Source organism: Eptesicus fuscus, chromosome 5 (assembly GCF_027574615.1).
Source record: "Eptesicus fuscus isolate TK198812 chromosome 5, DD_ASM_mEF_20220401, whole genome shotgun sequence".
NCBI lineage: Eukaryota > Metazoa > Chordata > Mammalia > Chiroptera > Vespertilionidae > Eptesicus > Eptesicus fuscus.
This window is the reverse complement of record NC_072477.1, coordinates 6577908-6603128: the sequence shown is the minus strand read 5'-3', so window position 1 is coordinate 6603128 and position 25221 is coordinate 6577908. Positions and strand designations below refer to the sequence as shown.

The 25221-nt window shown below is 51.4% G+C and overlaps 1 protein-coding gene and 3 non-coding genes across 4 annotated transcripts; 1 reads left to right on the top strand and 3 right to left on the bottom strand.

The window, feature by feature from the left end:
* Nucleotides 1-8300: 8300 nt before the first annotated feature.
* Nucleotides 8301-12917, top strand: RTL1 (retrotransposon Gag like 1). Its single transcript, XM_054715399.1, has one exon. The coding sequence runs from the start codon at nucleotides 8301-8303 to the stop codon at nucleotides 12915-12917; it is 4617 nt and encodes a 1538-aa protein (XP_054571374.1).
* Nucleotides 8308-8383, bottom strand: MIR136 (microRNA mir-136). Its single transcript, NR_129004.2, has one exon. It is a non-coding gene; the product is annotated as a microRNA mir-136 (primary transcript).
* On the bottom strand, nucleotides 9974-10055 carry MIR127 (microRNA mir-127). The gene has a single exon (NR_129005.2). It is a non-coding gene; the product is annotated as a microRNA mir-127 (primary transcript).
* A 4680-nt stretch (nucleotides 12918-17597) lies between the features above and the next one.
* Nucleotides 17598-17678, bottom strand: MIR337 (microRNA mir-337). Its single transcript, NR_129000.2, has one exon. It is a non-coding gene; the product is annotated as a microRNA mir-337 (primary transcript).
* Between the last annotated feature and the right edge of the window lie 7543 nt (nucleotides 17679-25221).

The window sequence follows — 25221 nt, the reverse complement described above, 5'->3', positions numbered from 1 at the left end:
AGATGTTTTCTATCTATCCCTCTCTCTTCCTCTCTCTCTAAAATCAATAAAAACATATTGGGAGGGGGGAGGAGGGGGACAATGCCTGCCACATAGTAAGCACTCAAGCAAACCCACGGGAAGACCCAAATGCAGCCATGTGGGGAAAAGGGAGGGTCGTGATGTAGTCATGTGAGAAAAACTCCGCGTACACATGTTAAAATTGTCCTGTGGAAAATGCATGCTGGTCACACAGCCCGGACTTGCATATTAACGACATTCATTTATCCAATAACTTTCTAGAAAGAAGCGCGGTTCCTGTCCACCCGACGGGAGCCCATCCGCTGACTACAGTGACTACTTGCATCAAAGGTAAGACTAGGGCCGGAGGTCCCATGCTGACCTCCCCCCAGGGGCCTGAGGGAAGAGGGGATGGGCACTTAAGGGGGTGGGCCTGCCATGAGGGAGAAAGGTTAAAGGGTTCGTTTGGTACTCAGTATCTCTGTTCAAATACTTGGGCGGCTATAATTAGCAGGTCCTGGGCCAGCTGTCCTGTCCCTCCACCGACAACCAAATTAGCCAAAATGAATTGGGAATGACCCCATGAGCGTTTCGGCAAGATAGAGGCAGACACCGAGACCCCCACTCCTCTGGTCTGGTCTCCCATTGGCCTACAAGGCTGATCACGGTGACCATGGAATAAACTAGCCCTCTCTGGCCCTGAGAGCCTGTTGAGGTCCCCAAATGGCCACTGCTCACCCCTTGAGGGGTGTCTGCTATTGCCCCCCCCCCTCCCTCCATCAGGGGAGAGAGGAAAGCCTGGGTTTGAATGCTGCCCCTGCCTCTTCCTTCCTGAACTGGGCCTGCTAACCCCCTGAATTTAATGCCGGAAGACGGGGAACACACCACCCTATAAGGAAAGCAGTCAGTAACGAACTGGGTGGTGACACCTAGCAGACACTCAGGAAACATTCGTTTTAACTAAAAAATCGAATTACCTCTGTCTGGACATCACGTGCCTCCTGCATCTGCACAGCCCGCCCCTCCCCGGCCTCATCACCAGCCACTTAGCGCCGGGGTGTTCAATAGTTGCTTCACCCCCTGGACTCGGTTCACTCCTTGTCAAGGCAGGCCCGTGAAATAATGAAAGCCGGCACCGGGGGTGAAAAGGCTCTCTGATTCTCGTCCGCTGCAATTACAGCAGATGTTTGCAAAGCAGCGACACGGGAGCCCTAATGATGAAACAGGCCCTCACTGTTCCCATCTCCCCTGGGAAAGAGGTGCTCCTCCGTTTGTAAATGGGGACCCTGAGCCTGGCCTCTGCGCCTCCCACGGGCGCCCCGCTCCTAGCCTGCAGCTCCTGGCCACCAGATACTACCAGATTCCACCGAAACCCCTCCCGCTAGGAGAAACCACCCAGCCGGGGCTCTCAACAGTGGCTTCGGTGTGGGGGCCTCTAACTAAAGGAAATAGAAGGGACCCCTATGTCTAAGAATTGAGGCAGGGTGGGTGCGGTCCCGGAGTTCCATCTGCTCTGCCAAACCCCTCCCTTCACCAAAGCTCCCCAGGGTCACCCTTCGAACACCTCTCGGGACCCCAAAGTGACAGGAACAAAATGAGAAGCCCACTACCCAACCCTCCTAGCAGATGCGGGGAAACTGAGGGCCCAGGAGGAGCGGGTCACCCTGAAAGTAGGCGTGGGGCCCAGCTGGCAGCTGGCTGGCTCCTTCCCCTGCCCACTTGCCTTGAAAGGCAAGAGCAGCATCGGAAGCAGCTCATTGGCCCGTCTGATTTGGGCAGCTCGGAAGGACTGTCTCTGTGACCCCTCTCCCAGCCCCTCCCTTGGGCGATACTCTCCCCCTCCCAGGGTTATTCTGGGGAGAGTGATCCAGCTACCCCCTGGAACTGCCAATCAAGAAGGGGGGGCAGGGACTTGGCTGCAGGAACATGGCTGGGTGCAGGGCACTGCCCTTCACCATGAGGGGTGGTGAGGGGCTTCAGGGACCCTTTCCAAGAGGCCCCCTAACCCAGCCCGGTTTGGGGTTGGAAGAGAGACCCTGGGGGCAACCCCAGCTCTGCCAGAACTCACTGTGTGTCCTGAGTCACAGTGATGCCCTTCCAGAGACTCAGTTTCCCCAATGAAGTCCGAGGCGCGGTGGGGCCTGACATTCACAAACCCAGGGGAAGGGAGGGGAGACTGGCGGCTCTGGGTCAAGGTGAGGAAGCTTTCTCATCTCTAAGGCCCAGTGTTCTCGAGCCACAAGCCAGGCAATTGAATGCACAAGGCAGGGGGCTGGAATGGAGGCACCCCAATGTGAGTTATGCCAGCCCAGCAGCGCCCTGTAGGGGCCACAGTCCACTGGGACCCTCCTCATGGGTCCCCAGGGAGCCACCGCTCACTGTGCCCACTCCCAACTAGGAAGCTAAATGAGGAGGGACCACAGCCCTGGTCCTTCAAACCCAGGTGGCTGAGTATGTCCTAGAGGCTGGCAGGGTCTTCGCCTGATGCTGGCCCTGACACCCATCCTGGTAGCCCAGAGAGCCAGGGTCCCCTGTGAAGGCGGGGGTCTAAGAGACCAGAAAAGGGGAGCATGGAACAGGGAGTCCCAATCCCCCTCTTCTCCCTCCGCCCTCATATACACCATCTCTACCTTCCTCGCAGCAACTGGGCCTCCCGCCCTCCTCCTGTGTCCTCACCTCTCCCCTAATTCCTCCGCCCCCCGCTCTTACCCCAGGCTCAACTCTGCTCCTAAATATCCTCTCATCTCCTCTTCCAAGCTCTATTTTTAAAATCAGATTTCCTTTACTGTACAAGTGAGCTGACAGGCAGAGGTATTTGCTGAGGGATCGGCCCCCCCGCAACCCCCCCCCCCACATCCAACCCTTCATAGACACACGTTGGCAGCCCCGACCCAATGGGCCACTTGCTCGGAGGCAAGCAGGGAGCTGTCCTGAACAAGAAGGCTCTGGGCACGGCAGGTGGTGAGGCTGGGGTGTCTGTCTGTGGGTGCCGGGGGTAGGGGTTCTGACTCAAAGACCCCAAACCAGGTGCACTCAATCCTGACTTGGGTTGGGGGTATGAAATGAGAATTTCCAAATCAGTAGATATATATATATTTTTTTAAATCGTCCTGTGGCTTGAGACCTCAACATAGATGGAACGACATTCGTAAGACTGAGAGGCCAGAGAAGGGGCAAGGGCAGCTGTGGGCATGGAGGGATAGGTGAGAGGGCGGGGAACCCCCAACCTTCTGAAATGACGGCCCAAAGGCCTCACCCAAGGATGGACAGCTGAGCCCAGAGAACCCTGAAAGGATACGCTCACCAGGGGTGGAAGGGAGACCTCCCAGCCTTGCCCCCCAAAACCCCACGCTCACCTCCAGCATGGCATGTAACTGCGAGGGCATGGTCCCACCTCCTTGCTGGTGACAGATGTCCAGCAAGGCGAGGCTGCCTCCGTTTCGTTACCCCCAGGATCCAGTGCCCGTCCTAGAAAAAAGAATCAGGACATGCCGCTGTATGAATTAATGAACTGTACACAGAGGTACCAGCTTAAAAATATAAAAAGACCTGGAGGCAATAAAATCGCGATTTGTTTGGGGGCAAGAAGGAGGAAACCAAGTCTTCCTGGGAAGTATGAGGAGGAACGGGGGCTAAAGCTTAGGCTTTGTATCCTAAGTAACCAAGAGCAACGTGAAGATTTTTCAGCTTAACAAATTCTTGGTGCAATTTTCATTCCACGCTCAGGCCTTTGGGTTTTGTGTTGGGGACATGAAATAGGGACGGTTTTAAACTGAGACTACCACCATAAATCGGTATCACGCTAAGATGTCCAGGTATTTTGTCAGTGACGGAGATACATGAAAAGATGTGAAGCAGGCTTTCATGAATAGATTTGGGGGTTTGGAGGAAGAAATCTGGACTTTATTTTGAGAAGTGACAAAACCAAACTTTTAAATCATACTAAAGAGTTTGGGTTCCTGCCAAAGGGTTTTAAGGAATGTGATGGTGAGGATTTTGCTTGTAGGAGATAAGTCTGCAGATAAACATGATAAAATGTATTTTAAGGCTAATGGCTTCAGACTCTTACATTATAGGCAATGAGGAAACACTGAAAATTGTAACATGAAAAGGAACAGCCACAAATTTAGGCATCATGCTAAAAACATTTGGACTTTGTGTGTCGAGGGGATGCTAATGTCTGACTTTGGGAACATGCCAAGAAAGTTTGATTGATGTTGGCACCATAGCTGAGAGATTTCAAACAGGGGACTCCCATGATCAACATTGGGAGTATGCAAAAATATTTGGAATTTATTTCCAGGCACTGACATGATTAGATTCTTCCACACGCCTAGAAATTTGATTTTAGCCAATAAAGTTCTAAGAGAGGGACATCATGATATATTTTTTGTATTTGATAAACAGTATGCAGTGAAATTATAAAATAAAATTCACATTTTATGCTAAGAACTTGGCCTTTTATTCCATAATTCCACAACTGAGAGAGGGAGTATGTGAGTTTAAGGCAGAGTTACAGGATCAGATTTTATATACTGTGCTAGGAAGTGTGAATTTTATTTTAAGGGATGACAAGATCGAATTTTTATATCATGCTAATAAGTTTGGATTTAAGCCAATAAAGGCTTTAAAAGAATGACGGGGTGAGATTTAGGTTTTTTTATAGACCAGTCTGAAGATAAATTACATGGTAAAACGTTGCATTTTATGTTAAGTAGTTGGGACTTTATGTTACAAGGCAATGAAGAAACCTTGAAAAGTTTCAAATTGAGTTACATGATCAAACTTATGCATTTCAGCAGAGCTACAAAAGTAGATTTTTATGATAAAGATAATATGATCAGATTTTTATAACACGCCAAGGAGATGAGATTTCATGTGAGAGTTGAAGGCATTTGAGCATTTCATTTTAGGGAGGAGTATGATCTCATTTTTGAACCCTCAATGCAGAGGCGCTGGGATGTTAGCCAACACAGTGTTTTAAGAAGTGACTGATAAGAGTTCTGTCTCCAGGGGAATTTGCTGGCAAAACAAATTTTATGCTAAGGTGTCTGGATTTGATGAACCAGATAATAAATGAGCATGGACAGCTCAGAGGAGGCACACTTTGGCACAAGTGCATCCACTTAGTAGTTCATGATGAGGAACTGTACCATGCACGGCAAGTCATGGGTGGGCGTGGCAGGGCTCATGTGAAGGTCATATGACTGAATTCCCATAGCATGCAAAGAGGTTTAGACACTATTTGGAAGAATGACAGGATCACATTTTTGTGCCTCCTAAGGAATTTGGATTTGGGCCATTAAGAAATCTTAAAGAAGGACATGGCGAAATTTCTGTGTTTGATAAGAGCAGTGTGCCTAGAAATTATAAAATAAAATGTTTATTTTATTCCAAGGAGTTCAGATATTGTCTTAAAGGTGATTAAGAAATATTATAGCCTTTTACAGAGAAGTTACAGGACCAAATTAAAGTATCTTGCAAGGGAGTGTGACCTTTTATTTTGAGAAATGACATGGTCAAATTTTTGTATCATGCTTAGAAGTTTGGAATTAAGTCAATAAAGAGTTTAAGAAGTAATTAGGTAAGACTTTGGGTTCTATATCTGTCAGATTGCAAATAAATTACATGGTAAAAAAATTTTGTTGTATGGCAAGTGATTGAAACTTCATATTTATAAACAGTGAAAAAACATTTGCAACCTTTAAATAGAAAAGTTATGAGATAACTTTTATGCATCTTGTTAAAAGTTTAAGCTTTGATATTAAAAGGATTATTAAGATGAGATTTTTTTATGATATGCTGAGGATATTAGATTTTACGTTGAGGACAAGAAAGTTGAAGGGCTTAATCAATTATATCATCAAATTTGTAAATATATTAATAATTGTAGACTTTATATTAAAGAGGGGATATAGATCTAGTTTTTAAATCATCTTGCTAAGGAACTTGAATTTTAGCCAATAGAGTTTTAAGGACTTTGATATACTAAAATTTTAATCAACTAAAAATTTAAATATTACAATTTTTAATATTAATAATAGGAAATATATTGAGATTTTAAATTTTAATCAATTTAAATTTATATTAGCCAATGGTTTTAAGACATATGAGATTTTAACTTTTATCAATTTTTTTATTTGAAATAATAGCCAATGAATAGTTTTTAGTGTTTTTAGTGAGATGCTGAGGTTTTATATTTTAACTTTCATATTTTAGCCAATTTAAATTTTTAAATTTAAAATTTTAGCCAAAAAAGGGTTTTATGGGTCTTAAGAGACATACTGAGATTTTTATTCCTAATAGAAAATTAGGTGAATTACTTAGTCAAATTTAGTATTTCAATTAGAACTTTATACCAGAGACTTGGAATTTTAGAATAACACATAGCTTATAGGACTTTTTATGAAGAGAAAATAAGTTAATTTATGCAAGGTATTCTATGTATGTTGCTATGATGGAGATGCTGATGGTGATGGAGATGCTGATGATGATGGAGATTGTGATGATGAAGAAGATGGTGATGAGGAGATTTTATGCTAAAAAAATATAATATCTACCTTGAGAAATAGCATGATCAGAATTTTCTATTATTCTATGGCCTTAAAATTTTAGCCCGAAAATGATTTTTGGGAATTTATGTGTCGGGAATTTTATGCGAAAACATTTGGGCTTAATAATGCAGACAGTAAATAAACAACAGAAGTTTTCATCAGAGGTCCTGTGGGATCAAACTTAATGACATGCTAACAACAATTTACTTAATTTCGAGAAACAGCAGATCAGAATTTTATATCTCATTGGATGGTTTGGACGTTAGGCAATGAAGAGTTTTACAAAAGAGCATGAATGTTTGTTTTTAATGGAGAAAACCGAGAAGTAACAAAAGGTGCTACACAAATAAAAAGCAGTAACCGTAGAGCTAACCTATTGAGTGGCCAGAACTCAGTTTGCTGTGCCCCAGCAGAGATGAAATGTGCAAAACCCCACCAAAACATCGCTTTAAATTCAGTCTTGGTCCACTAAAAACACCATGACTAGATTTTCAAAAGTCCACTCCAAGACAATCAGATGTCAAAGATACCTCCCACCTCTACGCCTCACTCAATATCACAACTCAACTGGATACACCCAAAGCTTAAACTTTTAACAAGATGCATAAAAGTTATGTTAGGGGAAAACCAATTAGCAACAGAGAGGGTATGTCTGCTAGAGTGAAGGGGTCAGCCCTACCCAGTAAGACTGGGACGGGGGAGCGGGTACATCAAGTCAATATGTTTTGCACGTGTGGAACTGAGGCCAAATTTTGGAAGTTCCTGAACCCCACAGACAGAGAGGGCAATCCAGGGAAAGTAGAGATTTTAGGAGGGGTGGGGAGATGACCGGCAAGTTTCCTCAACAGCTCTGAGTTGAGGAAAACACAGCATTGCAAGTGGATGAAAGAGAGGAAGAGAAATTAGCCCCAAAATTCTGAATTGGGATCACATCGCAATGTGCAAGTCTCTGGCACCTCCTCGTTGTTTTCTAAATATTTATGGGAAAAATAAAACCCAGAATCCAGAGCTCTATAGCCAGCGCCCACCCCCCCCCCCAACACACACAACTTCTACTTTGAATTTAGGGAAGGAAATAAAGCTATTTGGGGCAGTTGAGCCAGCTGACAGCATAGTGGCCACGTGCCCATTTTCTCCTCTTCCCCTGAACTTGTTAAATAGCAGGCATCCCTGCTAGAGGCTCTCGTCTCACACCAAGGCCAAGCTAGCTCCAGAGCACTTGGCCTGCAGAGCTGGCTTTGGACAGCACTGACACGTGAGCTCAGTGACTTTCGGGTGACCACAGGAGGGAAGGAGCATTGACCAGACACGTGTGCCAGGGTGGAATGAGGCGGCCAGTGTGTTCTGCCAGGTGCCTGCCTGCGATGGTGCTCTGGGCCCATCACCCCACCAAATTTATGGGCTGTGAATTTCTCACAGCCGTTGGGAAGTAGGCAGGCCAGAGAGGCAGAGGAAGCCTGGGAGAGAGGGGGCAGGAAGGTCAGGGGTTGACACACATTCTCTATTCTCTCCCTGTGGGTACCACACATGGGACCCGAAGGCTTCCCCAGTTTCTCTCTGTTCTAATGTGTTGGAAATTCACTTTGTCCTGGGGAATCTGACCCTGACCTCTTGAGACCCTAAACCACTGCCTTTACTGCCCATCTCCCTACCCCCACCAGGTTCTGATCGCTGTGATCCCAGTCACTGACTGGACGCATCACCACCTTACCAGTCTTCAGAGAACACTCCTTTCCATCCGACGAAATGATAGAACCCTCTGAAGACTCATTTGAGACGATGATGGAGCGTAAGAATCCATCATCAAAACAAATGGAGTCCTCTGAGGGCTCATCCAACACCACCATGGAGATAGAAGGCGGAGTACAGGAGGCGGCGGGGCCGGCTCAAGGCCCAGCCCAGGAAATGGGAGAGCTGCCCATTGACCTCCTCCAAGACATGGAGGAGCCATCCAGTGGCCGACATAGTGAAATAAAGGATCCACCCAATGACCTACTCCAAGACCTGGAGGAGTCATGCAAGGCTTCCCGTCAGGAAGTGGGGGATCCCATCGGTGAGGCGCCTGGTGAGATGGAAGAAGCATCGGTCAATGAGGGAGAGCTGGACGAAGACGACGACGACACTGACCTAAGTGACGACGACGAGGAGGAGGAGGAGGAGCCCGGTGAGTTGGAATTAAGGGGCAGGGTCAGCTCCTTCACCTCTATGTACTTCTGGATGCAAGACCTCAAAGAACAGCAAAAAATAGCAATCGAGATCCTGATGAAAGCGATCCGAATGGGCCGCGTGCCGGAGCCGCAAATCTTCTCGGGCGATCGAAGAGATTACCCGGAGTTCTTTGTGCACTGCCACATGATCATACAAGGCTACCCAAGAAAGTTCCGCAACGACCGCCGGCGAGTGAGGTTCATCATCAGGCACCTCTCAGACACGGCCCTCGAATGGGCCCAAAACCTGAAGCGGCAAAGAAGCCCCCTGCTGACCAACTACCCAGCCTTCGTGGAGGCCATGACGAACACGTTCCATTACAAGGAGGAACTGCGTGTGGCAGAAGACACCATGCTCAACATCGCGCAAGGGGATCGCGCCGCCATCGACTACATCAACGAGTTCCGGGAGCTGGTACCCACCTTGTGTTGGCCAGACGAGGTCCTGCAGGCCCACCTGTGCCTGGGGCTCAACGAGGAGATCAGGCAGTATCTGTTCCAGCTCCCTCAGCCAGACTCGCTGGAGAGTCTGATGGCCCTCGTCCTGCAGATAGAAGAGAACCTGGCAGAGAAGAAGGCCATGCTCAGGATGCGTCCACAGTCCCACTCTCGGAACCCTACCGCGAAGGCCAGGAAGGACTCACCTGCTCCCGAGAAGTGGCCGGTCAGCAGCTGGCTGACCTACGAAATCCAGCCCGATATCGATCGCAGGCACGTCTTCCTGCTGCTCATGGTGAGGGTGAACCCTTACCACAGTGTCGCGGTCCAGGCGCTGGTGGACTCGGGGGCAAGCTCCAACTTCATGGATGAGAGGTTTGCCCAGGAGCACTATGTTGAGTTGTTCGAGAAGCCCTACCCGCAGTCCATCCACACCATGGATGGCTCCCTGATTGGCAACGAGCCCGTGTGGCTGCACACTGAGCCTCTGGTGTGCTTTCACCAGAACCACCATGAGCTAATTGAATTCGACATCGTTCCTTCACCCAACTTCTCCGTGGTCCTGGGCATCAACTGGCTCCGAGTCCACTCCCCCGATATCGACTGGGCCCGAGGCCGCTGCACCTTCCACTCTCCCTACTGCCTGAAGAACTGCTTCAGCCCACTCCCACCATCCACCACGCTCGAGAGACATGCCATAAGCCTGCTGCCCGGCCTGCTGCCCCAGTATTCCGACCTTGCCGACGTGTTCAACCCGAAGATAGCAGATGATGAGACTTCCGACCAGCCAAGCTCAGACGGATCCGATGATCTTTCTGAATCAGAGCCCTCTGAGCTTCAGCAGGCTGGAGACAGTGATCACAGCAACATCGCCGCCATGTGTCCCTCTGTGGCTCCTCCGGAACCTGTGGGTGCTGGGGTGCAAGAAGCAGCCAAGCTAGGGAATGAAGAGGGGGAATTGCAGGAGGAGAGACAGATCATTCCAGAACTGTTCCAACAGTTACATGGAGCTACGTGGTTCACAAGGCTGGAGCTGCGTGGGATCGTTGTGGAGGAAGGCAAGAAAAAGGCAACAGAAGAGCTATGGAAAGTAGCGTTTGGTTTGGAGCTTCAACAGAAGGGGAGCTATCAGCCCTTTGAGATCTGCTCAGACCCTCTCATCCCTCAGAGCGTGATGCACTGCATCCTGAAAGACATGCTGGGCAAATTTGTGCTCTCCTACGGCAATGAGGTCGTGATCTACTCAATGAGCCAGGAGGCACACCTCCGACACATCCGCCAAGTCCTGGTCCGCTTTCGACACAACCACGTCTACTGCTCACTGGACAGGAGCCTGTTCCACCAACACACTGTCGAATTCATGGGCTTTGTCCTGACCCCCAAAGGGGTGAGGCTGAACAAGAGCGTCGTGAAGACCATCAGGGACTACCCGATCCCTCTCTCTAAGGAGTCCCTGCAAACCCTGATGGAGCTGATGTCCCCCTACTGCCACTTCGTGGAGCGCTTCGCTGCCATCACGGAGCCCCTGCGGCGGCAGCTGCTGACCTCCAACCACTTCCACTGGGGTGACGAGGAGCAGGAGGCCTTCGAAAGTGTGAAGCGGGCTTTCCGCAAGGCGCCCCTCCTCCATCACCCCAAGTGCCACAAGCAGTTCTACTTGGACACAGGAGTCAACATGACCGCTCTGTACGCCTCCCTCATTCAATTCGATGAGCAAACCGGCAAAAGAGTGTTCTGCGCTTTCTTTTCCCGAGACCTTTCTCCCGTGGAAGCCAGCTCCCCTCCGCTGGTGATGAAGACTATCGCGATTAGGGCTGCCTTGGATGTGTGGTCTTGCTACCTGGAGAGCACCGAGGAGCCCATCATGATCCTTCTCAACACAGAGGATCTAGCCTCCCTGAATAATGACAGGCTCACCGTAATTCTCCCGGGGCAGTGGGCCAAGTTCTTCGGCCGCTTCCACTTCGATGTCATGGAGAGGCCCGAACAAGATGGCAGCAGCTCTCTGCCGCTGCAGAACCCCAACCATGGGCCTTTCCGGGCCCACAATGCCACCCGGGCCCGCACTGCTACCCGGGCCCGCACAGCCACCCGGGCCCGCACTGCCACCCAGACCCACACTGTCACCCGGGCCCGCACTGACACTCGGGCCCGCACTGTCATCCGGGCGCAAGCTGACACCCGGGCCCACACTGCCACCCAGACCCACACTGTCACCCAGGCCCACACTGCCACTCAGGCCCACGCTGACACGCGGGCCCACACTGCCACCCAGACCCACACTGTCACCCGGGCCCACACTGCCACCCAGGCCCACGCTGACACGCGGGCCCACACTGCCACCCAGACCCACACTGCCACCCAGACCCACACTGTCACCCGGGCCCACACTGACACCCAGACCCACGCTGACACCCGGGCCCACACGGCCACCCAGACCCACACTGTCACCCGGGCCCACATTGCCATCCAGGCCCACGCTGACATCGGGGCCAACAATCCCGTCAGGGCCCGAAATAACACCCGGGCCAACAATCCCGTCAGGGCCCGAAATAACACCCGGGCCAACAATGCCATCGGGGCCCGCACTGCCACCCGGGTCCGCACTGACACCCGGGCCCGCGCTGCCACCTGGCCCCAGAGTCCTGTCACCACAGAACGGTCCCTCAGGGACCAACTCCCAGAACTGAGAGAAGAAAAGGAGAATGAGCCTGCGCCTCCCCAGGAAGAGCCAAGAAGGCAGACCCAACAGCAAGCGGCCCTGACTCCGGTACAGCAGGACCAAATACTCAGCTACCTCCTCGTCCATCTCAACATGGACCAGATGAGGAGCCTCTTCCTGCACTTCTTCCGAGACCTGCACATCAGCAAGGACGCGCTGGCCCCCCTAGGCGTGCTGGCAATGCTGAGGGCGAAGCAGCACCTCCCGCTGCTGCCCGCGCCCACGCTGCCAGTGGCGCTGCTGCCAGCCACGCGCTCCCTGCGCCTCATTCTGGACTCGTCCCTCCTCACAGACCGTGGCCTCGCCATGGCCATCACCCAACTGTTGGCCCAGATGCCCCCTCTCGTGGGCACTGTCACCATCCGGACTGAGGAACAGGCCGAACAGAGGGCCCTGATGCCCCGGGGCTCCCGGGTCCTCCACCTCCCACCCGAGTTCTGGATGATGCTGTGCGAGCGCTTTTGTGTCAGAGTCGCTCCCAGAGTAAGACCCCAGCCCCCCCTGCACAAGAGCCACTACCTGGAGCTGCACGTCATCGGTAGTGATGTCGTCTTGCGAGAAGCCCTGCAAGACGACCTGCAACGTTACCGTCAGTGTGGCCTGCATGACGGCCTGCAAGACACCTCGCAGGACGCGCAGGCAGATGACGACGCGCAGGAGGACGGCGCACAAGGGGTCCAGGTGAAGGAAGCTAACGCGGAAGGGGACCAAGAGAAAGGGGGCCAGATGCAGGAGGCTGCGGCGGCCGACTCCTCCCCTACCCCCCCAGCCCCACCACGGGCCTCTGGTGGAATCCTTGACTTCCTGTACAGACAGCTGTATGGGGACCAAGATCAACCCAATCTGCCTCATCAGGACCCTGCGGCCAGGAGCCTGGCCCACTTCCTGGCCATGATCTGCGCAGAGGATCCAGTCCCCCTCCGAGGCAGACAGGCCAGGGGCGGAGCAAGGCTAGAGGAGCTCCCTGAGGATGACGAGGACTTGGACCATGACTGAAAACACTTCCTCACCAGCAACAAACCCTCCACTCCTCTGCGCCAGATACCCAACACAACCTCCACTCAGCCTCCCTGTGCCTCAGTCTGCTTCGCTCGGACCCAGCGCTCCTCCTGCCACTCCTGATTCAAGGGGAACCCACTCAAGAAGAGCAATGATCTCTTCCACTCATCAACCAGCAACATCAACAGTGCCAACAGACTAGCCAGTCATCAGAGACCCAGAGCCAGCTAAGGGCTACACATTCCTTCCGTCTTAATTCTCCAGGTCCCAGGCCCACCACTGGGAGTGAGATCAATGATAGGAGAAAGCAGTGATGAGCAGGAAATGACCCCATGACCCCAGGCCAGGTGAGGAATCGGGCACAGCAGATGCAGCCAAGCAAGCAGATGCCAGAGACCCACCCCCCTGAAGTGGCAACATGGCCACCTGTGCCATCCTGGGACACTGACCTTGGGTGCTCCACTGACTTCTACCTCCAGCTCCGGTGCTCCTGCTCCCCTGGACCCGACCCCACTCCCACATCTTCACGTGTGCTGTGGTGCCTCCCCATCCCACCCCCACCGCCCCCTGCAAAGCGAGCCACCCCACAGTCTGGTCCAGCCCATGCCACACTCACTGCCTGACCCTGACTCTGCCTCTTACCTGGACAATCTGCTCCACAGAACGTCCCATCGCACCAGTACTTACCGGATTTGCATCCTTGAGAGTCCCCCTGACTCCACAGGACACTGAGGGCTCCCCAAACCCCCTCCCAGCACTGACAGCACAAGGGGCTCCAAAAGAGACTGAGGACATGTGAGACCCCCCCGAGACTGTGCTGAGTTGCTGAGAGTGTTCCTCCCAGACCACTGCTTTCTGCCACGGGGATGAGACCCTTCCCTGCATGCTCCCTCCATTCTACCCCAAAATAAAGCAGAATAAATGATTATCTGACTTTGTGATTTGTTCTGAAGGTAGAGAGTGGGGGGGGCAGACAGGATGGAGGAGGGGGGAGGGAAGGAGGTGGTAGGGTGGAACTCCCCACTGAAACAAGCCCTGCCTGGCACCTGGTGTACAATCCAGGAAGGGGGAACACTGGGAACTGCCTCTTCCTGAGGGTCCAGAGTAGGGACCCCAGAAATCCAAGTCCTACCTCTGGCCTGGGCCTTCCTCCCCGACGAGAAATGAGAGGTGGGTAGGTTGTGCTCTGCCTCCTAACTCAGGGTCTGAGAACCAAGGAGCCGCAGTTTCTAACTCTCCCGCCACCGTCCCCACCCAATGGAGAAAGCCAAGGTCCTCACGCTGCCCTGAAGTGGCAAAATGGCTCTTCTGAGAGTGCTCAGCCCTGAGAAGGGGGAGGGTCCCACGGGCTAAGTGCAGTGTGGGGGGAGGGAAGCCTGGAGGGAGGGCACTGGCTCCCTCAGCACTCACTCATGCCACCATCCCACACTTACTCACCCAGGGCCCCCTGCCTGGCCTCGGGGTCCACCCACCCAGCAGCAGCCCAGGTCAGACCCCCTGCCCCACCCTGCACAGGACCCAGAACTGCAGCTGGGCCTGTAGGCCTGGCACCCAGGGCTGTCCCCTCAGCACAGGAATCTGCCCCTGAAGGCACTCCCTTGAGGTCACCAAGCAGACCTCAGGTTCATAGGTCAGGGGCTCTCCAGGGTCCTGACTTCCCATCCCCCTGGCAAGCCTGTCCCTCTCCACTCATCCTAAGGAAAGCCACATCCTCCACTGACCCCTGACTTCTGAGCCCTCCCCAGTTCCACACTGGCCTCATGCCCTATGCCCTTCCTGGCCTTCACGCACTTGTCCATCTGTTCCAGGCATCTAGCCCCGATGGCAGCACCAGGAGATCATGGTCAGGGTCTCCAGGTTTAGAGCCAGGGGCTGAGCTCTACCTCTGGGCCTGTCCCCACCCCACCAGTTCCAGGTTGACTGGCTGCACACCCCTCTCGCAGGTTCAGTTTCCTCGTCCGTGATTGGGATATGGCAAGAGAGAAGGGGAGTGTGAGGGGCAACAAGACACAGCCTCCAAGGGCCCTTGGCTCCTAAAATCCCATCTGTTCCCAGGTGACACTCTTCCGGGGCTCCCATCCCTTGGTGTGAATTCTCTGGGGCCAGAGCCTGGGGTCATGGTGAGGAGGCCACTCCCAGCACCGGTCCCTTGTTCAGGGGGGCCTTGGGGTACCAGAGACTGGACCCCCAGGGCAAACCTACATGCCTACTTGGTAGGGGCTGTCCTGAGTGGCTGGGGGGATGGATGGATGACCCCGCGTGTCCCTGCAGCCCAGGTCAGCGCTGCTGGAGGGTCAATGGGACCACTGCTTAGTTAAGGCCTAAGAGATAATTTGTCACCAAAAAAATCAGACCTGTCCTTGAGTCGGGAGTCCCAACACCCACTATGGTGCACACGTTTTCCACAGTGACACGCACGTGTGCGCGCACACACAGGTAGACCAGTGGGGCTGCCAGCACAGTAGTGGCCATGGCCTCGTACACCACCTGACCGGGAAGTCCTGGCCGCCCTGGGTCCCACCAAATCCAACCAGAGGGGCTTTCTCCCCACTCACAGAGAACAGAGGCAGCCCCCGGGGCTGAGGACGGCTGAAAAGGCAAAGACATTGGGTGATGAGGTCCCCACTTTCTAGAAACAGTTAAAAACACACACAATACAAACCTTTTTTTACTCCTGAAACAAAAAAGAAAGAAAATTCGTATTAAATGACATACTGGGCTTTGACATCATGGCCACCACAAAAAAAATAAAATAAAATAAAAACTCAAGCGTCTAATTACTCTGGACAACAGGTGCCCAGCACGTAGGCCCATGGCCATGCTAGACCTTGCCCAAATGCACCATGTCCACCTTCCCCACCCCCCTGATTTCTGGCATCCACCAAGCTCTGGCACCATTTGAGAGACAAGGGGGACTCCTGAGTTCCACCCCAGATGAGGCCGTTGACCTCTTTCCCCCCTCAGCCCACCCCTGCCCTGAGCGCTACTGCTCTCAGGTACTCACCACTCAGATCGGATTTGCCCATCCCTCCTTCAAGTGGCCGCTGGTCCAATGAGGGGCTCCAGGCACAGGCCCCGTGTGAGAGGTGTGGCAGGAGCTCTGGAAGCTTGAAGGCCCTCCCCGCCCACTGGGGCAGCCCTGGCCCACTCCTCGAGGGGGAAGGAGGAAACAACAGACAGAGCCCATCTCCCACCCCCACCCAGCCACCCAGCACCCTGCTGCTGGCTGATGGGCATCACTAAGAGGGGATGGTGGCCCCAAAAAGCAGCCCTCATCCTGACCCCTGACAAGGTCTTCCAGAACAAACAGGATTTGTTTCTGATATGCCTTCCACCTACGACATCGCACAGCCACCCCGGCAGCAGAACCCAGGCCTCCGCAGAGGTCAGTTTAGTTCTGCAAAGAGGAATCTTAGGAGAGAGAGGCCCGCCTGCCACACACTGTCCACTCCTCTTTTCATATCAAACGGCATCACTGAGTGGGATAAAGGCCTGTCCTGAGCCGACAGCATTCCATGATGGCACCTCCATTCCCCTTGTCTCACACACACACACACTCACACACGTCTTGCTCCAACCCACTCACCTAACGAATGCACACACCACACACTCCCACTGCCCCATGAGGTCACCCGGCCTTTGTGCAAGCTGTGTCCTCCTCACAGGAAGGTCTTCCCGAAGGAACAACCACCTCCTGATGCCATGAAGAACCAAAGTGGCAAAGGTGAGGAGGGGGCACGGGAGAGGGGGTGTGGAGGAGGCAGGGGAGGAGAGAGCAAGGGGGTTAGGACAGGAAAGGAGGAGGGAAGCCATGACCCCTGTCCTACTCTAAGGGTCCTCCCCCCCTCCTCCTATGCATGTGCCTGGGCTGGCTGCATGGCTGGTTAGTGGGTTAAGGATGCCACTAGCACAGGGGATGAGCACAGGTCACCTCCCGCCAGGTACCCGAGTTAGTGAGGGACACAAAAGACAGAGGCCATGGCCCAGGGGGACACTGGTCTAGTGCCCTTTGGGCACCCAGACTGGGCAGGGCTGGACAAGAGCAAAAGCAGGGCACCTGTTGGCAGCTTTCCTCTGAGGGAGGGGACACAGAGCTGGGAGTCCTGGGGAAGCTGGGACTGTCTCCAGACTGGGTTCCAGGAGAGAGGAAGCAGCCGCCTATGAGGGCCCTCAGCCTCCTGGTCATGGAAGAGTCCTGGGTAGAGGCTAAGGCCCCTCAAGGAGACCCTCCTCCTGTGGCAGCGAAGGGTCAGTCTGCTCGGAGCCCTGCCTCCCCCAGTCCTGGGAACAATGGACATGGTCTCCCCAACACCTGCCCCTCTTTCCTGGGAGCTAGATCCCCTCAGAGAGCTCCCTCACGAAAGCACAGCACAGCCCTGTCGGTGGGAGAGGGCCCCAGACACGCCCTGATCGACATCCGGCCTGTCTGCTCTCAGCCACCAAGTCAGAGGGCGGCTCTGGGCCCAGCCCTGGGGAGTGTCCCACTGGGGGCATAGCCTTGCCCTCCAATGATGGGATCTCAGAAATGGCCCAGCCCCAGGCACCCCTCCAGGACCTCGGGGAGCTGCAGAAGAGAAAGAGAAGAGCATGCTGGGAAGAGACTAGCAGGGCAGCACAAGCGTGAGGGCGTGTCCCATGCAGCCAGGGGTGCAGAGGAGGGTCCGGGGCTGCGCTGGTTGAAGGGGATGAAGAAAGGCATCATCTAGGCGCTGGATAACTGGGCATCAACTCCTGGATGAAGCCGTTCTCACCCCCCACTTACTGACTGTGGCCGCGACCCTCCTCCAGGAAGCACAACGCAAGCGCCGTGATGGCAGGTAGGACACCTGCTGCTAGCGGTTAGAGGAGCGACAGCAAGGGACAGCCAGCCCAGGTAGCGTGGCATGCCGCTGGGGACCTGTGGCACAGTGGCACAACCCACCTCGCCCTGCCGCTCCCTCTGCTGGCCAGGGCCTGGATCTCCATGAGAAGCCCAGGAGACTGTGGGAAGGGGCCAGATTGCAGAGGTGGGAGAAATGGGGGTGGGGGGGCAAGGGGAAGGCAGGGGAGCATGCCTAATGCTGGCGCAGAAGCTGTGAGTGACATCAGAGATCTGATCCCATCCCACCTGCCTCACCTTCTAGGTCTGCAATGGGGCTCAGCAGGCACTTCTGGGAGCCTGTGCGGAGTCACTGAGCCCCACGGGAGCTGTCTCCCCCAGACAGAAAGCGGATGAGGGGCTGACTAGGGTTGGGGAAGCGGGGATGGGAGCATGGGGAGGAGCTCAAGCCTGTGGGGTTTCTTATAGGGGTGATGAAAATGGTCTAAAATCAAATGTGTGCATGGTCACACATACCTGTGCATGTATTAAAAACTATTGAATTGGGCACTTTAGTGGTTGGATTATATGTTTCTAGAGATCCCAATAAAATGTTGTCTTAAAAAAAGATCTACCTTTATTCCTGCACATACGTCCGCCTTCCCCTGTGATGGGCCTCACAGTAAACTCACCCACCAACACCACATTCACACAGCCTGGCTCAGGGTCGGAGGCTAGTAACTATCAAAGGCGCTAAGGGGAACTGGGTGTGGAAAGGGGAAAGGGTACACAGATGAGGAGGAGCTCCATGTGATACATGGGTTGGGGAAGGGCTCCATGTGACACATGAGTGGGGGAGTGGATCCATGTGACACATGAGTGGAGGAGGAATATAGCAGGACACATAAGTGAGGGGCCTCAGTATGACACATGGATAGAGGAAATCCATGCAACACGTGAGTGTGGGGAGGGGCTCCATGTGACAAATGAGTGGGAGAAGGACTCGGTGTGACACCCAAGTGTGATACATAGTGAAGGGCTCAGTTACACATGGATGAAGGACATGCTGTATGAGACATGTGAGGGAGGGACTCTATGTGACAGGTGTATTTCAAGGGCGCTGTGACACATAAGTGGGGAAAGGGGCTCAGTGTGGCACATGGTAAGGAGGTACTCAGTGTGGCACAGGAGAGGAGGAGAGACTCTATGTGACACATGAGTGAGTGAGAGCCTTAGTATAACACATGAGTGGGGGAAGTGCTCAGTGTAACACATGGGTTGGGGAGAAATTGGATGTGGTACATTGTGGGGGCACATGTGACATTAAGTGAGAGAAGAGTTCATTGTGACACAAGGGTGCAGGAGATGCTCCATGTGAAACATGAAAGGAGAAAAGATTCTATGTGACACATGAGTAGAAGAGGGAACCAGTATGGCCTATAGGATTGACGGAAAATCAGTGTTATACATTAATTTGACAGGGGCTCAGTGCAACACGTGATTAGTAGACATATTAGTGTAAGAGGGGCTCAATGTGACACACAGTGAGAAAGGGCTCAGTGTGACCTATGACTAGTGGAGGGGCTCAGTGTAACACATGAGGAAGGGCTCAGTGTGACATATAAGTGGAGGAGGGATCAGGTGACACATGAATAGAGGAGAAGCATAGTGTGACACATAAGAGGAGGAACTCAGTGTGACAAATGAGCAAAGAAGTTCAGTGTGACATGAGTAGTGGAGGGGCTCAGAGTGACACATGAGTAGAGGTAGAGCTCAGTATGACACACAAGCAGAGGAGAAGCTCAATAGGCACATGAGGAGCTCAGTGTGACACATGAGTGTAGGAGGAGCTCAGTGTAACATATGAATAGAGAAGGGGCTCAATATGATATGTGAGTGGGAAGATGGGTTCAGTGTGACACCTGAGTAAAGGAGGAACTCAATGTGACATATGAGTGGAGGAGGGGCACAGTGTGACATATCTGTAGAGGGTCTAAGTGTAACACATGAATGAAGGAGGAGCTCAGTGTGAAACATGAATAGAGGAGGAGCTCAATGTGATACATGTGTACAGGAGGAACTCAGTGTGACAAATGAGCAAAGGAGGGGTTCAGTATGACACATGAGTAGAGGGGGTGCTCATTGTGACAAATGAGTGAAGGCAGAGCTCAGTGTGACACATGAGTACAGGAAGAGCTCAATTTGACATATGAGAAGTAAAGAGCTCGGTGTGACATATAAGTGGAAGAGAAGCTCAGTGTGACATATAAGTAGAGGAATGGATCATTGTGACACATGAGTAGAGGAGAAGCTCAATGTGATATTTGCATAGAGGAGGGGCTCACTGTGAAAAACAAGTAGAGGAGGAGCTAAGTGTGACACATCAATGAAGGAGGAGCTCATTGTGAAACACGAGTGGAGTAGGAGCTCAATGGGGCACATGAGTAGAGGTTGGTTTTAGGAGCTCAATGTGACACATATGTACAGGAGGAGCTCAGTGTGACAAATGAGTGGAGAAGAAGCTAATTGTGAAACATGAATAGAGGAGGAGCTGATTGTGACATGTGAGTGAGGAATTTGAGCACAGGAGGGGCTTACTATAGGAGGAGCTAAGTATGCCATATCAGTGAAAAAAAGAGTTCAATATGAAACATGAATGGAGTAGGAGTTCAATGTGACACATGTGTACAGAAGGCCAGTGTGACGTTATGAAACATGAATGGAGTAGGAGCTCAATGTGATACATGTGTACAGAAGGAGGTCAATGTGACGCATGAGCAAATGAGGGGATAAGTGTGACAAATGAGTGGAGGAGGGGCTTAATGTGATACATGAGTAGAAGAGCAGATTGTGACATATGGATGGACAAAGAGCCCAGGGTGACACATAGGTAAGGAAGGGGCTCAGTGTGACATATAGGTAGAAGAGGAGCCCAGTGTGACATAAGAGTGAAGAAAGAGCGCTTCACTCAGTTGGACATAGGAGCAGCAGAGAAGCTCAGTATGACATATGAGTAGAGAAGGGATTTGGTGAAACACATGAGTAGAGGAGGTGCTCAGTATAACACATGAGTGAAGGAAAAGTTCAGTATGACACATGAGTGGAGGAGAGGCTCCATGTGAGATGAGTTGAGGAGAGGAGGAACTCAGAGTGACATATGGGTGATAAGAAGCTCAGTGTGACATGAGTACAGTAAAGGCACAGTGGATATATGAGAGAAGGAGGTCAGTGTGACATGTGAGTAAAGGAGAGGCTCAGTGTGACATATGGGTAGAAAAGGGGCTCAGTATAACATATAAGTAGGGGCTCAGTATAACATATAAGTAGAGAAGGGGTTCAGTGCCAAACATGAGTAGAGGAGCTCAGTGTGACATATGAGTAGAGAATGGTCTCTGTGACACATGAGATAAAGCTAAGTATGACATATAGGTGGAGGAGGGGCTCCATGTGACAATTGAATAAAGAAGTAGCTCAGTGTGACATATGAGTGGAGGAGTGGCTCAGTGTGACACATGAGGACAGGAGAGGCTCAGTGTAACATATGAGTAGAGGAGAGACACAGCATGACATATTATTAGAGGAGACTCTCAGTGTGACACAGGAGTGAAGCAGAAGCTCAATGTGAAACATGAGTGGAGGAAGAGCTCAATGTGACACATGTACAGGAGGAGCTCTGTGTGACAAATGAGTGAAGGAGGAGCTAATGGTGAAACATGAGTAGAAGAGGCGTGCAATTTGACGCATTAGGAGAGGAGGGGCTCATTGTGACATGTGAGTGGAGGAAAGGCTCAGTGGGACATTTGAGCAGAGAAGGGGCTCACTGTGAAACACAAGTGGCAGAGGAGCTAACTATGACACATCAATGAAAAAAGAGCTCAGTATGAAACATGAGTAGAGTAGGAGCTCAATGTGACACATGTGTACAGAAGGAGGTCAGTATGACACATGAGCAAGGGAGGGGATGTGTGACATATGAGTGGAGGTTCTATGTGTGACACATGAGTGAAGGAGGAGCTCAGCGAGAAACATGAGTAGAGTAGGAGCTCAATGGGGCACATCTGTACAGGAGGAGCTCAGTGTGACCAATGAGTGAAGGAGAAGCTAATTGTGAAACATGAATAGAGGAGGAGCTGATTGTGACATGTGAGTGAGGAATTTGAGCAGAGGAGGGGCTCACTATAGGAGGAGCTAAGTATGCCATATCAGTGAAAAAAAGAGTTCAATATGAAACATGAATGGAGTAGGAGCTCAATGGGACACGTGTACAGAAGGTCAGTGTGACGCATGAGCAAATGAGGGGATAAGTGTGACACATGAGTAGAAGAGGAGCTTAGTGATACATGAGTAGAGGAGGTGCTCAGTGTGACATATGAGTAGAGGAGGGGCTCAAGGTGTCATAAGGTAGAGAAGCTCAGTGTGACATATGAGTGTAGAAGAGAATAAGTGTGACACATGAGTAGTGTGACATATGAGTAGAGGAGGGGTTCAGTGTGACAAATGAGAGATGGCAGAGCCCAGTGTGACACATGACTAGGGGAGGAACTCAATTTCACACATGAGAAGAGGAGGAGCTCAGAGTGACATATGAGTAGAGATGGCATAGTGTGACATATGAGTAGAGGTGGGGCTCACTGTGAGACACAAGTGGAGGAGGAGCTAAGTGTGACACATCAATGAAGGAAGAGCTCAGGGTGAAACCTGAGTAGAGCAGAAGCTCAATGGGACACGTGAGTAGAGGAGGAGCTCAGTGTGATACATGAGTACAGGAGGACCTCAGTGTGACATATGAGTAGAGGATGGGATAGCGTGACATATGAATAGAGGAGGGGCTCCTTGTGAAACACAAGTGGAAGAGGAGCTAAGTGTGACACATCAATGAAGGAAGTGTACATGAGTAGAACAGAAGCTCGATGGGACATGTGAGTAGAGGATGGACTCAGTATAATACATGAGTAGAGGCGGAGCTCAGCGTGACACACGAATAGAGAAGGAATTCAATTAGACATAAGCATAGAGGAAGAGCTCAGTGTGACACAAGTAGAGGAGGGGTCACTGTGACACATGTGTAGAGGAGGAGCTCAGTATAACACAGCAGTGAAGGAAGAGTTCAGTGTGATAAATGAGTAGAGGAGGAGCAAAGGGTGACACGTGAAGAGAGGGGAAGCTCACTGTGAAATATGAGTGAAGGAGGAACTCAGTGTGACACATGAGTAAAGGAAGGTCTCTATGACACATGAGACGAAGCTAAGTGTGACTTATAATGGAAAAGTGGCTCAGTGTGACACATGAGGATAGGAGGACCCCCATGTGACATGTGAGTGGAGTGGCTAAGTGTGACATATGAGTGGGGGTGGGGTAAATATTACATGAGTAGAGAAGGTGTTCAATATATGCATGATTAGAGGAGGAGATCAGTGTGACATATGAGTGGAGGAGGTACTCAGAATGGCATATGAGTAGAGGAAGAGCCTAATGTGACCTAAGAGTGAAGAAAGAGCTCAGTTGAAAGTAAAAGTAGGAGAACTCAGTGTGACAAATTAGTAGAGTGGGAGAGGTCAGTGTGACACATGAGTAGAGGAGGAGCTCAGTGTGACATATGAGAAGAGAAGAGGCTCAATATGACACATGAGTACAGGAGGGGCTCAGTGTGACATATGAGTAGAGGAAGTGCTTAGTTTGACACCTAAGTAGAGTAGAAGCTCAGTGTGACACAATTAGAGGAGGGGCTCAGTGTGACATAGTAGTGGAGGAAGAACTCAGTGTGACTTAAGAGTGGAGAAATTCAGTGTGATACATGAATAGAAAAGGAGCTCAGTGTGAAACATGTGTAGAGGAGGAGCTCAATATAACACGAGCGAAGGGAGAGATCAGTATGACACATGAGTTGAGAAGAGGCTAAGTGTGACACATGAGGAAAGGTGGAGCTCAGTGTGCCATATGAGTAGAGGAGCTCAATGGGACACATGAGGAGAGAGCTCAGTGTGACAAATGAGTAGTGGAGAAGCTCAGTGTGACACATGAGTACAGGGAAGGCTCAGTGGACATATGAAAGGAGGAGCTCAGTATGACGTATGTACAAAGGAGGAGCTAATGTGACACATGAGTAGAGAAGCTCAGTATGACACATGAGTGAAGTCTGGGCCCAGCATGGCATTTCAGTGGAGGAGCTCACTGTGACGCACGGGTAGAGGAAAGGCTTAGTGTGCAATACATGAATAGAGGAGTACTTCAGTTGACATATGAGTAGAAGAAGGTCTCTGTGATACTTGAGTAGAGAAGAATTTCAATGTGACACATGAGTAGAGAAGCTCAGTATGACACATGTGTGAAGGGTGGGCTCAGTGTGACAGCTGAATAGAGGAGGGACTCAAGGTGATATATGAGTAGAGAAGGGGGCTTGTGTGACAGATGAATGGAGTGACATAAGAGTGAAGGAAAAGCTCAGTGGGACATAAGAATGGAATAGTACCTCAGTATGACATAAGAGTGGAGAAGGAGCTCAATATGACATGTGAGTGAAAGATGGGCTCAGTATGACACATGAGTAGAGGAGAGGTTCAGTGTGACATGAGTGGTTGAGGGGCTCAATGTGACCTACCAACAGAGAAGGGTCTGAGTGTGACACATGAGTGAAGGAGGAGTCCAGTGTGACACATGAGCAAAGGAGGGGTTTATTGTGACAGATGAGTAGAGGAGGGGCTCAGTGTGACACATGAGTGAAGGAGGAGCTCAATGTGACATATGAGTGGAAGGGAAGCTCAGTGTGACATATAAGTAGAGGATGTGCTAGTATGAAATGTGAGTAGAGAAGGGGCTTACTGTGAAACACAAGTGGAGGAGGAGCTCAGTGTGACACGTCAGTGAAGGAAGATCTCAGTGTGAAACATGAGTAGAGGAGGGGCACAGTATAGCGTATGGGTGGGAAAAGAGCCCCATGTGACACTTTAGTAAAGAAGGGGCTCAGTGTGACATATGAGGGGAGGAGAGACTCAGGCCGACATATGAGTAGAGGAGGAGTTCAGTGTGGCATAAGAGTAAAGGAAGATCTCAGTCTACCGTAAGAGTGGAGAAGCTCAGTGTGACACATGAGAGGAGGAAAGGCTCAGTATGACATGAGTAGAGGAGGGGTTCAGTGTGACACATGATTAGAGATAGGGCTTTGTATAACACATGAGTAGAGGCTAAACTCACTTTGACATGAGTAGTGTAGGAGCTCAGTGTAACGCATGATTGGCAGAGAGGCCCAATGTGATCATGAGAAAGAAGGGGCTCGGTGTGACATATGAATAGTGAAGGAGCTAAGTGTGACACAAGAGTAGAGGAAGAGGTCAGTGAGAAATTTGAGTGGAGGGGCAGCAAAATGAACACATGAGTAAAGGAAGACTCAATGCGGCACAGGAGTAGAGAAGAAACTCAGTGTAACATATGGGTAGAGGGGGAGCTCAGTGTGACACATGAGTACAGTAGGTCAATTAGACACATGGGTAGAGGAGGAGTACAAGA